We start from the raw sequence: 12,153 nt of genomic DNA on the forward strand, positions 1-12,153 counted from the left end.
CACAGAAGATTGAGTCAGTGCAGTGGTGGTGGTGGCAGAAGATAGAATCAGTGCAGTGGTGGTGGGCACAGAAGATTGGGTCAGTGCAGTGCTGGTGGGGGCAGAAGATTGGGTCAGTGCAGTGGTGGTGGTGGCAGAAGATAGAATCAGTGCAGTGCTGGTGGGCACAGAAGATTGGGTCAGTGCAGTGGTGGTGGTGGCAGAAGATAGAATCAGTGCAGTGGTGGTGGGGGCAGAAGATTGGGTCAGTGCAGTGGTGGTGGTAGCAGAAGATAGAATCAGTGCAGTGGAGGTGGGCACAGAAGATTGGGTCAGTGCAGTGGTGGTGGTGGCAGAAGATAGAATCAGTGCAGTGCTGGTGGGCACAGAAGATTGGGTCAGTGCAGTGGTGGTGGTGGCAGAAGATTGAGTCAGTGCAGTGGTGGTGGTGGCAGAAGATAGAATCAGTGCGGTGGTGGTGGGGGCAGAAGATTGAATCAGTGCAGTGGTGGTGGGCACAGAAGATTGGGTCAGTGCAGTGGTTGGGGCAGAATATTGAGTCAGTGCAGTGCTGGTGGGGCAAAAGATTGAATCAGTGCAGTGGTGGTGGGTGCAGAAGATTAAGTCAGTGCAGTGGTGGTGGGCACAGAAGATTGGGTCAGTGCAGTGGTGGTGGGGCAGAAGATTAGGTCAGTGCAGTGGTGGTGGTGGCAGAAGATAGAATCAGTGCAGTGGTGGTGGGCACAGAAGATTGAGTCAGTGCAGTGGTGGTGGGGGCAGAAGATAGAATCAGTGCAGTGGTGGTGGGCACAGAAGATTGGTTCAGTGCAGTGGTGGTGGGGGCAGAAGATTGGGTCAGTGCAGTGGTGGTGGTGGCAGAAGATAGAATCAGTGCAGTGGTGATGGGCACAGAAGATTGGGTCAGTGCAGTGGTGGTGGGGGCAGAAGATTGGGTCAGTGCAGTGGTGGTGGCAGAAGATAGAATCAGTGCATTGGTGGTGGGCACAGAAGATTGGGTCAGTGCAGTGGTGGTGGTGGCAGAAGATAGAATCAGTGCAGTGCTGGTGGGCACAGAAGATTGGGTCAGTGCAGTGGTGGTGGTGGCAGAAGATAGAATCAGTGCAGTGCTGGTGGGCACAGAAGATTGGGTCAGTGCAGTGGTGGTGGTGGCAGAAGATTGAGTCAGTGCAGTGGTGGTGGTGGCAGAAGATAGAATCAGTGCGGTGGTGGTGGGGGCAGAAGATTGAATCAGTGCAGTGGTGGTGGGCACAGAAGATTGGGTCAGTGCAGTGGTGGTGGTGGCAGAAGATAGAATCAGTGCGGTGGTGGTGGGGGCAGAAGATTGAATCAGTGCAGTGGTGGTGGGCACAGAAGATTGGATCAGTGCAGTGGTTGGGGCAGAATATTGAGTCGGTGCAGTGGTGGTGGGGCAAAAGATTGAATCAGTGCAGTGGTGGTGGGTGCAGAAGATTAAGTCAGTGCAGTGGTGGTGGGGGCAGAAGATTGAATCAGTGCAGTGGTGGTGGGCACAGAAGATTGGGTCAGTGCTGTGGTTGCGGCAGAAGATTGGGTCAGTGCAGTGGTGGTGGTGGCAGAAGATATAATCAGTGCAGTGGTGGTGGGGGCAGAAATATTAGTCACTTGCCGACTGCTTAACTGAGAATATACATGGTTTCCCCTCGGGGGTGGACTTTAAAGGCATGGACTGTGAGACATGCAATATCGTAAAAAATATAATAGTTTTAAGGACTTTATCAAAAAACATAAAACTCATACAAACATATATAGGAAAAATCTGTACAAAAAAGTTCTTGAGTGCATAACGTTCTAAAAAAATCACAGAAAAGTATGCACGCAAGATATGAACATATAACAATAGAAATGCATACAATGTTTCCTACGCGTTACGGAGAAAAAAACTCCTTCTTCAGGTAATTCCGATATGCATTTGATTTTAAGTGTAGCAATCTAAAATATAAGGCTAAGGAATATTTCTATGCATTCCTATGTGACCTCCCAGGCTTCTTGGGTGGGCACACATCTCCCCCTGAGCACCCTATCAGGGCTGATGGTTTTTGTTCTCCCCCTGTCATCTATGTCCCACCCTCCTTGGTCATGTGACTGCCATCGTGGCCGCTACCATTCGCGCAGGCACTGTTGTGTTGTCAGGAGATGCAACACTTCTCTCTCCAGTCCATACCTGTTGGATTCCTGGGCGGCCGCGCCTGGGTGCCGGTGAGAGCGCGGCGCATGACGTCACTCCTCCCACACCGCCATCTTGGATGTGGACAGGGGGTGGCACTCGAGGGACCGCGGTGTCAGCATGTATGACGGGTGTGGTCATCATCCACACCTATCTAGAAGGCAGGGTTTTTGGCATTCAGCCACTACTTAATAGTAAGCTGTAGCAATGCAGCATTATTTGTGTGGCTCTGGATGAGGTAACACATCAGCGGTATACAGGATTTCAGGTGAATTATATTCCTGGCACTCTTTGCTCTGCCCATAGATGGGAGTTCAAACTTTGTTTGCCACATAGACACCCTTTTTCATCCACTCTGTTTAAAGTTTTCTGTTTTGTTTGCTGTTTATAGACCGTGCTCCTTTGAAAATGTGCATTCATGGGTCGCTCCAGATCTTTGTAATCAGCTAGCTGTGTCTGCAATATGGACCTTTGAAGCACCTATTCCTGCTATCCTTTACCGTCTGCCACTGGGGATATTAATCTACCTGCCCCCCTGAAGTTTTCCCATTCATCTCAGTTTGCCCTCATCCGTGCTTATACAGCACCTTTCTGAGGTATACACTTCTTTACATATATTTTATTATGATATCTGTTTATGCAAAAAAATTCTTATTGGTGAGGTTCTTACCAGTATGAATATAGACAGGTGTTTTTCCTAACCCCCAGGCCAACCTCTGTTATGTGAGGACACTTGGCCCTATTGGGATAGTTAGAATCACTAAAATACTTAAATACATTTTGCAGACTATTATAGTCATTTTCTTCATTATATTCCTTAGCCTCCTGCTGTTGCGGTCCCAGGCTGCACCTAGGTGATTGCTGTATCCACTCCTCCCGGCAACCAGGAAGTTCCCTTTTCAGTTCTTCTTGTTTTTACTAACCTGCATCTCTTTGGCCATCTGGTCATTCTTCCGCGATCCGTTGGTCTTGGTTGTCTGTTTGACATGTGAGTATTAAGCAGTACACATGTATTTCTATCTATGCCCGGATCCATCTGTCGCCATTGGATGGACAGAGAAACACTGTTGAAGTATATTTTGTTGCTGAAAATATGTTCTTTTTATATTTTATATTGCTATGCTTAGAATCAAATGCATATCAGAATATCCCTGAAGAAGGAGTTTTTTTTTCTCCGTAACGCGTAGGAAACATTGTATGCATTTCTATTGCTATATGTTCATACCTTGCGTGCATACTTTTCTGTGATTTTTCTGGAACGTTATGCACCCGAGAACTTTTTTGTTAGAATCAAATGCATATCAGAATATCCCTGAAGAAGGAGTTTTTTTTTTCTCCGTAACGCGTAGGAAACATTGTATGCATTTCTATTGCTATATGTTCATACCTTGCGTGCATACTTTTCTGTGATTTTTCTGGAACGTTATGCACCCGAGAACTTTTTTGTACAGATTTTTCCTATATATGTTTGTATGAGTTTTATGTTTTTTGATAAAGTATTTAATAAAACTATTATATTTTTTACTATATTGTATGTCTCACAGTCCATGCCTTTAAAGTCCCACCCCCAAGGGGAAACCATGTACAAAATTTAAGTTTGGGATGTTGGCTGGTATGCACAGCAGACTCTTTTACAACCTCCATTCCTTTTTATAGCTAATGCCGCGTACACACGAGCGGACTTTCCGGCATACTCGGTCCGGCGTACCGGAGTCCGTCGGACAATTCGATCGTGTGTGGGCTCCAGCGGACTTTGTTTTCTCAAAAGTTTGACGGACTTAGATTTGAAACATGTTTCAAATCTATCCGACGGACTCGAGTCCGGTCGAAAAGTCCGCTCGTCTGTATGCTAGTCCGACGGACAAAAACCGACGCTGGGGCAGCTATTGGCTACTGGCTATGAACCTCCTTGTTTTAGTCCGGTCGTACGTCATCACGTAGAAATCCGTCTGACTTTGGTTGATCGTGTGTAGGCAAGTCCGTTCGTTTAGAAAGTCCGTTGAAAAGTCCGCCGGGCAAAGTATGCCGTAAAGTCCGCTCGTGTGTACGCGGCATAACTGAGAATGTACGGCATTATGTTGACTTTAAATAGCGCGGTTATGACTAGCTGTCATAACCCTGGTATTGTTTTTTCCCTTAGCTGACTGGCCTTCATATAAAATTGGTTCCAGTGGTGGATTTGCCACAAGAACACTTGTATAGGCGACGGAAGAGGTGCACTCCCCTTCCCGCTGCTTCCTGGTCGATTCCAAGGTTACTTGAACCGTTTTATTCCCTAGGGTCTCTGTTAAAATATATAATGATTGGGGGTTGGGGATTTCAATGATGTCTTTTGCACCTAATATGATCAATTTTTTCTTTGGATTGTAGACAGTTATATTTATATTTTTTGAACTGTAGGGATAAAGTGTTTTGTGTTTCACCATGTTGTATTCACACTGTTACAGGGCTCACTTGTCTGTGTCAGTTCTGGTATCTCTACTTCTAACCAAAATATACTATAGACTGGATTGCAGTTTAATTTATCCCAAAGGTGTTCGGTTGTGTTGAGGTCAGGACTCTGTGAAGGTCAGCAGAGGCGTTGCTAGGGGGGTGCGGGGGGTGCGGCCTGCACCGGGTGACACCCGCTAGAGGGGTGACACCCTCCCGACGGTGTGGAAAGCACTGGTATTTTTTTTTTTTTTTAATCAGCTGACCCGTCCCGATCATCACCCCGTACTCCGCAGCCTGGTTGAAACACACACCTCCAGCGCCGTGGCGGCGCTTGGTATGTCAGTGTGAGTGTGAGCGTGCTGCGTGTCCTCCTTCTTCCTCCTCCTACTGAGCCAGCCTGAGCCTGTCACATCTCATCTCTCTCACACTGCACTGCAGAGCGAGAGATTACGTCACTGACTGTCTGTGTCTTACACACACACTATCTCCGCCCGGGCGGCACGCTGCCCTCCGCTCTCCGCTCTTCTCTCCAGACCCCAGCCAGCTGCTGCCAGATTCAGAACAGGAGGGGGGGGGTGTGTGTGTGTAGAGGGGGTCGTTGTGTCCTGGTATCCTCCACTGGCCCGAGCTCAAGGGGTGAGGTGAGGCCAACTCCGAGGGGGGTAGGGTGGTTGCCATGGTACCGACATGCCACCAAAGAGCTGGTGTGGGAGGACTCTCACTGTCTGGCGCCCTGGCTGACCTGTGCTGTGTGCAAGTATGATAAGGAAGGGGGGGGTGCAAGATGGTCTGCTAGACACAGCTATAGTTAATATATATATATATATATATATATATATATATATATATATATATATATATATATATAGTGTAATATAGCTGGTCCAGACGCCCCCCCCCCCACCAGCTCACTCAGCTATTGTGCCTATTAATATCTAATATAATATATCTGTGTCCAGCAGCACATCCCCCCCCCCCCTTATCAGACAGACAACACTCACTATATTATATTAGCTGACTGAGCCACCCCCACCCTGAGCTGGTCTGATGATGATGATGATGATGATGGGGGGGGGGGTGCTGCTGGACACAGATATATTATATTAGATATAGGCACAGTAGCTGAGTGACACACCCACCCACCCTGACTGAGCTGGTTTCATGGGGGGGGGTGTTGTGTCCACAGTCACCAGGTACTTAGCGGAGCCGCCCTAAGCTGGTCTGATAAGGGGGGGGTGTCTACAGACCACAGCACAGGTGTAGTCAGACAGTGACCCACACCCACATCAGATCCATCCAGCAAGCAACACGCCGTGTCAGCAGGCCAGTTCCAAAATGCAAATCAAATCATCAATGCCAATGATGCTATTATCTGCTGTCCCCCGGGGACAGACCCAAACCAGAGATCACCACACAGTGGATCAGATCTGTCCCTGGGGACAGCAGATAATGAAAAGTGTGGGGGCAGAGCTGCGATGACGTCACTCATCATGTTGGAGCCCTCGGTTAGGCCCCTTTCACACTGGGGCGGTGGGGGGGGGGTGACACCATGTTATACCGCACCAGGTGACACCAACCCTAGTGACGCCACTGAAGGTCAGTCAAGTTCCTCCTCCCCAAACTCGCTCATCCATGTCTTTTTGGACCTTTCTTTGTGTACTGGTCCACATCATTTGGTGGAGGAGGGATTATGGTGTGGGGTTTGTTCTTCAGGGGTTGGGCTTGGCCCCATTAGTTCCAGTGAAGGGAACTCTTAAGGTATCAGCATACCAAGACATTTTGGACAATTTCAGACTCCCAACTTTGTAGGAACAGTTTAGGGATGGTCCCTTCATGTTCCAACATGACTGCGCACCAGTGCACAAAGCAAGGTCCATAAAGACATGGATAAGAGAGTTGGGGGTGGAGGAACTGGACTGGCCTGCACAGAGTCCTGACCACAGTCTGAAAGAACACCTTTGGGATGAATTAGAGCGAAGACTGCAACCCAGGCCTTTTTCGTCCAACATCAGCATCTGACCTCACAAATGCTCTTCTGGAAGAATGGTCAAACATTCCCATAGACACACTCCTAAACCTTGTGGACGGCCTTCCCAGAAGAGTTGAAGCTGTTATAGCTGGAAAGGGTGGGTCAACTCAATATTGAACCCTACGGACTAAGACTGGGATGTCATTAAAGTTCATGTGCGTGTAAAGGCAGGCATATGGTATTATAATCACAAATACCATAGCAGATCAGTGTTGCTCCAAGCCCACAGTTGAGGTTTCCTAGGTGTACGCTCTTTATTCAGGTGGTGGCAGAGCCAAAGCATATCTCGCTCCAAGATACAATATAGCATACAACTACCACTGCGCACTTTTTGTTTGATGGTGTGAAATGAACGAAAGACAAGCTTCGGCTCAAGTCCCCAGCTCCTCTGTCGGGGCATCCTTGGGCGGGCATGACTGAAACTTGAGCTGAAGCTTGTCTTTCATTCACTTCCCACTAGGGCTGCCACCTCATTCCTTTAAACCCCAACACATATGAATTTCACAGGTTCTGAGGCTAATTTGTTGCAGATAAGGCACCGAGTGAGTTTAATTACCACCTTAATCAGCCACAGAACCCGTGTAATTCATATGTGTTCGGTTTTAAAGGGATGAGATGGCAACTCTACTTCCCACTGGAGTTGAGTACAATGTGCAGTGGTACTTGTAGGTTATACAGCAGTGGTCATCAACCCTGTTGTCAGGGCCCACTAACAGGCTGTCAGAAACCATGAAACCATGAACAAGTTAAATCACACTTGTTTAATAATAAAAGTAGAAAGAACAAACATATTGAAAACATAGCCAAAGTTTAGCAACCGGAACGGATAGTCAGACAAGCCTAACGCCAGGGATCAGTATATGTAGTGGAACAGCAAGCAGGATCTGGAGCCAGAAGGGATGTCAGCAAAGCAAGTCTTGAACAGGATCGCTGGAGATAGTTTCTGTGATGTTGACCAAAGAGAAGGCAGAGATCCTCTGGACTGGGTTAAGTAGGCAGGACTGACGAGCAGGATATCATCAACAGCTGAGTAACTGTGGAGAGAGATGGGAGCTGGCAATTAGTGGACAGCTGAGCGGTCAGCTCAGAGAAGGAAGGCCAGAGTTTTATGTATTACCTTTGGGGAGATGCAGACTAGAATACGGCAATCACTGAGCAGCAAATGATATCGCCTGTGATGGATTTCAGTTATCTTGCAAACCTGGCCTGTTAGTGGGCCCTGAGGACAGGAGTTGATGACCACTGGTCTACAGAATATATTATAGACACAACATCTAGTGGAACAGATAAATCAAGAAATGCACTTACTCTTTTCCTTATTCCATAATTTCCATCTTTATTTCTATGTAATTTCATATCATCCAAAGCGATAGCCAGGGCGTATACCGCAGTGTAGATGAAATAGAAATTCCCATCGTGCTTCTTGGTAAAGCGGTATGCCATGGATTCTGGCCCAGTACAGGTGAAGTTAGAACCAACACTATCTAGAAATAAATCATTTTTCTGGGTGTTTGAAGAAAGACAACGAAACTTATATAGCCAAATATCTTCCAGTAATGGATCATTTGGCCGTTTGGATGGATGTACATTATTCATATAATTGCCTAATCCAGGAATGTAGAAGAGCCCATAGATCGGAATAACGCTGCAGTTAAATGCTTCTTTTAAGCTGATCTGCCGATATCCAAGTACATTCCACGACTGATTGACAATTAATGTTATATTTTGTCTGAGAACTTTTGATTCTTTAGAAAACAAGATGTATTCATACATAAAATGGCCGCATAATATGACCACCTCGGTAGTTGACTTCTCAATAACCATCACTCTCTTTCTGTTAATTTCCTCATTGTTGGTCAGGTACACAACAAATTCTATACAGATCCCGTGTCTGGTCATCTCCTTTCTCAGCTCCCACAATTCCATTTCTCCGGTGCCGTCACTTGACGTGATGATTCCAACCCAATTCCACCCAAACACTTTCAATAATTGTATAACCACCTCATACCAACCCAAGCTACTTGGAAACGTGCGGTAAAAGTTCGGGAACTTTTGTCTGTCACTTAGAAGAGGGTCGGTGACTCGATGGGTGATCTGAAGAGAATCAACATAAGAGGAGGATGTCATCATCACGTATTTGGTCAATGACATCACCTGGGTATACCTTTATTTAAAGTTAGTCATCAGCCAGGATTCTGTCATTTGGAGAGAATTATGGCGGCGATCTACATGTTTTTTTTCTTTCTCTGGGTCACCAAGCATTGTTTATCATGATTGATGGAGATCTACATTGCTGGGGGACGTTATTAACAATAATTTTACATTGTGGGACTTTTTTTTAAATATTAAAGAACTCGTCAAAATGTGCGGCATGTTTATTTTTTTTAATGAGTGTAGGTACTTTGAGCTATTTATTCCTGCAGGTGGGGGGAATGAATACGTTAGGACCTGGACTTGAACCTGGGACCTCAGCTGTGTCTGGCAATGAGTCTTCTCACTGAGCTATCTGAGATGTGGGAGAGTGCCTTGTCGGATCCTTTGGACAACCCTGCCTTTCTGCTGAACCTTGAACTCTTTGCTCCTCCCACGAACTTCCTCATATAAGCCATGTCTCTGCACTTCCTCTTTGCCTGAATATTGTGCGATCTCCAGCCAGTATCTCGCTTCTGTCTTCCCTGCTGTCGTCCATATTTGCTACGGCTCGTTATTGGCCCTTGGCTTGTTCCTCCACTACACTTCTGCCTGATCCCAACCTGCAACTACTCGTTACCGGCCTTTTTGTCTTGTTTACTGACCACGCTTCTGTTTGTGCCTTACCTGATTATCCGCTAATGGACCCCTGCTTGTTCACCTTCTGGTGGGGCAATCCTGGGGACCGAGACCTGGTACTAACTTGCAGCAAAATCCATCTCCACCATCAGGAGCTCTGGTGAACAGTACTTAGTACTTAGACTCCGCACCTCAGGTGAGCCTGTGTCATCTGCCAGGGTGACTGCCTGTGCACCTATCCTGCTGGTCGATGGTAGTCCTGCAACTGCTATAACAACTGGTCTTCGAGCCTGACCCCTGATTGGGACAGAATAACTGGAGACAGGTGTATTTTAAAGGTTGTTTCCTAGATTCTGATATATCCCTTGCCTGCAGGCCCCCATGACAGGCCACTGTTATGGGGAGGTGCCCTTGTCCTCATCAACATAGGGACGAGGATGTCCTATGTTCCCATGTTGGCCTGGTATGCTTCAAGTGGGGGGATTGCATGTGCATCGTCCCTTTCCTTGCCAGTCAGGTTGTATGCCCTGATATGGATTTTGAGATGAACCCCACACTTTTTTCTCATTTTTGGGAAACTCCATATGGGAATATGAGGGATGGCAGATATTCTCTGTTTGTTTTTATGGTAGGTTTCACTTGAAATCCATGTTAGACCCTCATCAAGGATAAGGGTATTGTATGTATTTTTAAACTCATTGCATACTCTGTGACTAACTTTTGTATCCAGAACTTAACTTTGTTCAATGACCTGTCGACCCCAACTGGCTTGTTTTTGAATTTGCTCTGTTGGTTTGCTAACTGCCTACTGACCTTTGACTTACCTGACCTGCATTGCAAGGATTGTCCTGCTTCTGCCCAATCAATTCTGTGGATCTGTGCTTCCTTCACCTCTTCTGGAAAAAAGCGTGGCCAGTAGGCAGGAAGATGGACACAATTTTTAATCCAGTTCTTGGGGACTCTCTTAGGACCTGGCAGCATTGTGGGGGCAACACAATCCACTGTAGCCAGTGAACGGTGAGCATGGCGATCAGCACGGTCCATGATAGGGAAGAAAAAGGTGTATAAGGGGCCCTGCAAACTCACTGATTTTTTTTTTTTTTTTTCATCTCTGCTGGAGCTTCCCCTAGCCAAGATGGTGCTGCTACAGGAGGATCACCTACCTCATCTCCCAGCAGCTCCCCAGGCAGAGATAAGGCCAGCACTGCAGACCAGACCAGACTTGAAAAATAAGGCCACGCCTCTGAAACACATTGTCATAGCAACCACGTCACTCTGTTCCTCCCCCTCCTTGCCTATCGTTTCCGACACTGCTGCTCGTGTCCTTGCCTGCCACTGGCTCAGCCGGGCCCCTGCATGCTGCACTGTCTGCCGTGGCCTCCCAGGTGGTTACTGGAGCAATCCAGCTCCCTCCCAGCTAGTTTGTCCATCCCTGCCATGGACAGCAGGGACCATCCTTGGGTCCCTGCACATCGGTTTGTGTGCCAACAGCCCTGCTGGGAAATTCTCCAGGTCTTGTATCATCTGGCCTGCTTTCTTGGACACCTCTCCATTGGGACCTTGGGATACACCATAGAGAGAGGCAGCAAGGAATTTAGTCATGTCATATGTTGGGTCATGTGAGTACAATGGTATGGTTGAATTTTTTTTAACTTTGTCATTCAAAATAATGGGTGTTCATGAGCTCTCTGTTTCTGTTTTTGACATTTTGTGCACGTGCATACAATGCCTTGAAAAAGTATTCACACCCCTTGAACTTTTTCCACATTTTGTCACGTTACAACAGAGGGGCGTGGTCTGACAAAGTTTACATTAACCACTTAAGGACCGAGCCTCATTTTGAGATTTGGTGTATACAAGTTAAAATCATTTTTTTTTTTTTTTTGCTGGAAAATTACTTAGAACCCCCAAACATTATATATATATATATATATATATATATATATATATATATATATATATATATATATATATATAATTGCAATACTTTGTCACAACTGTTTTTGCGCAGCGGTCTCACAAACGCAATTTTTTTGGAAGAGTTTTTTTGGAAAAAAATACACGTTTTTGACTTAAAAATAAGACAACAGTAAAGTTAGCCCAATTTTTTTTTATTATTATGAAAGATAATGTTATGCAGCGTAAAAATTGATACCCAACATGTCACGCTTCAAAATTGCACCCGCTCGTGGAATAGCGACAAACTTTGACCCTTAGAAATCTCCATTGGCGACTTTTTAAAAATTTCTACAGGTTACCAGTTTTGAGTTACAGAGGAGGTCTAGTGCTAGGATTATCGCTCTCGCTCTAACGATCGCGGCGATACCTCACATGTGTGGTTTGAACACCGTTTTCATATGCGGGTGCGACTTACGTGTGCGTTTGCTTCTGCGCGCGAGCGCGGCGGGATGGAGTGCTTTACATTTTTTTTTTTCTTATTTAATTTACTTTTTATTTTGACACTGTCCTTTTTTAAAAGAAAAAAAAAAATGTGGGTCACTTTTATTTCTATTACAAGGGATGTAAACATCCCTTTGTAATAGAAAAAAAGTATGACAGGGCCTCCTAAATATGAGATCTGGGGGGGGTCAAAAAGACTTCTGATCTCATATTTACACTAAAATACAATAAAAGAAGAAAAAAAAAATGTAGGGTGTTTTTTTTTTTTTTTTTTTTTTTTTACAAAAAAGTTCCCCTTTTAAGACAGAAGTGACGTTTGATGTCGCTTCCGCCATCCAAT

The 12,153-nt window shown here is 45.9% G+C and overlaps 1 protein-coding gene across 1 annotated transcript in view; it reads right to left on the reverse strand.

Annotated features, from left to right (window-relative positions):
- The window catches only part of LOC141124121 (vomeronasal type-2 receptor 26-like), a 48,182-nt gene that overhangs the window by 20,104 nt on the left and 15,925 nt on the right, over positions 1-12,153 (reverse strand). Inside the window, exons 5-6 of the mRNA XM_073612199.1 lie at positions 7,953-8,738; positions 3,106-3,159 (exon numbers count right to left, since the gene is read on the reverse strand). Coding sequence (XP_073468300.1) covers positions 3,106-3,159; positions 7,953-8,738 — 840 coding nt within the window. The remainder of the gene's footprint in view (positions 1-3,105; positions 3,160-7,952; positions 8,739-12,153) is intronic.

Source organism: Aquarana catesbeiana, linkage group LG01, assembly GCF_042186555.1.
Source record: "Aquarana catesbeiana isolate 2022-GZ linkage group LG01, ASM4218655v1, whole genome shotgun sequence".
NCBI classification, from domain to species: domain Eukaryota; kingdom Metazoa; phylum Chordata; class Amphibia; order Anura; family Ranidae; genus Aquarana; species Aquarana catesbeiana.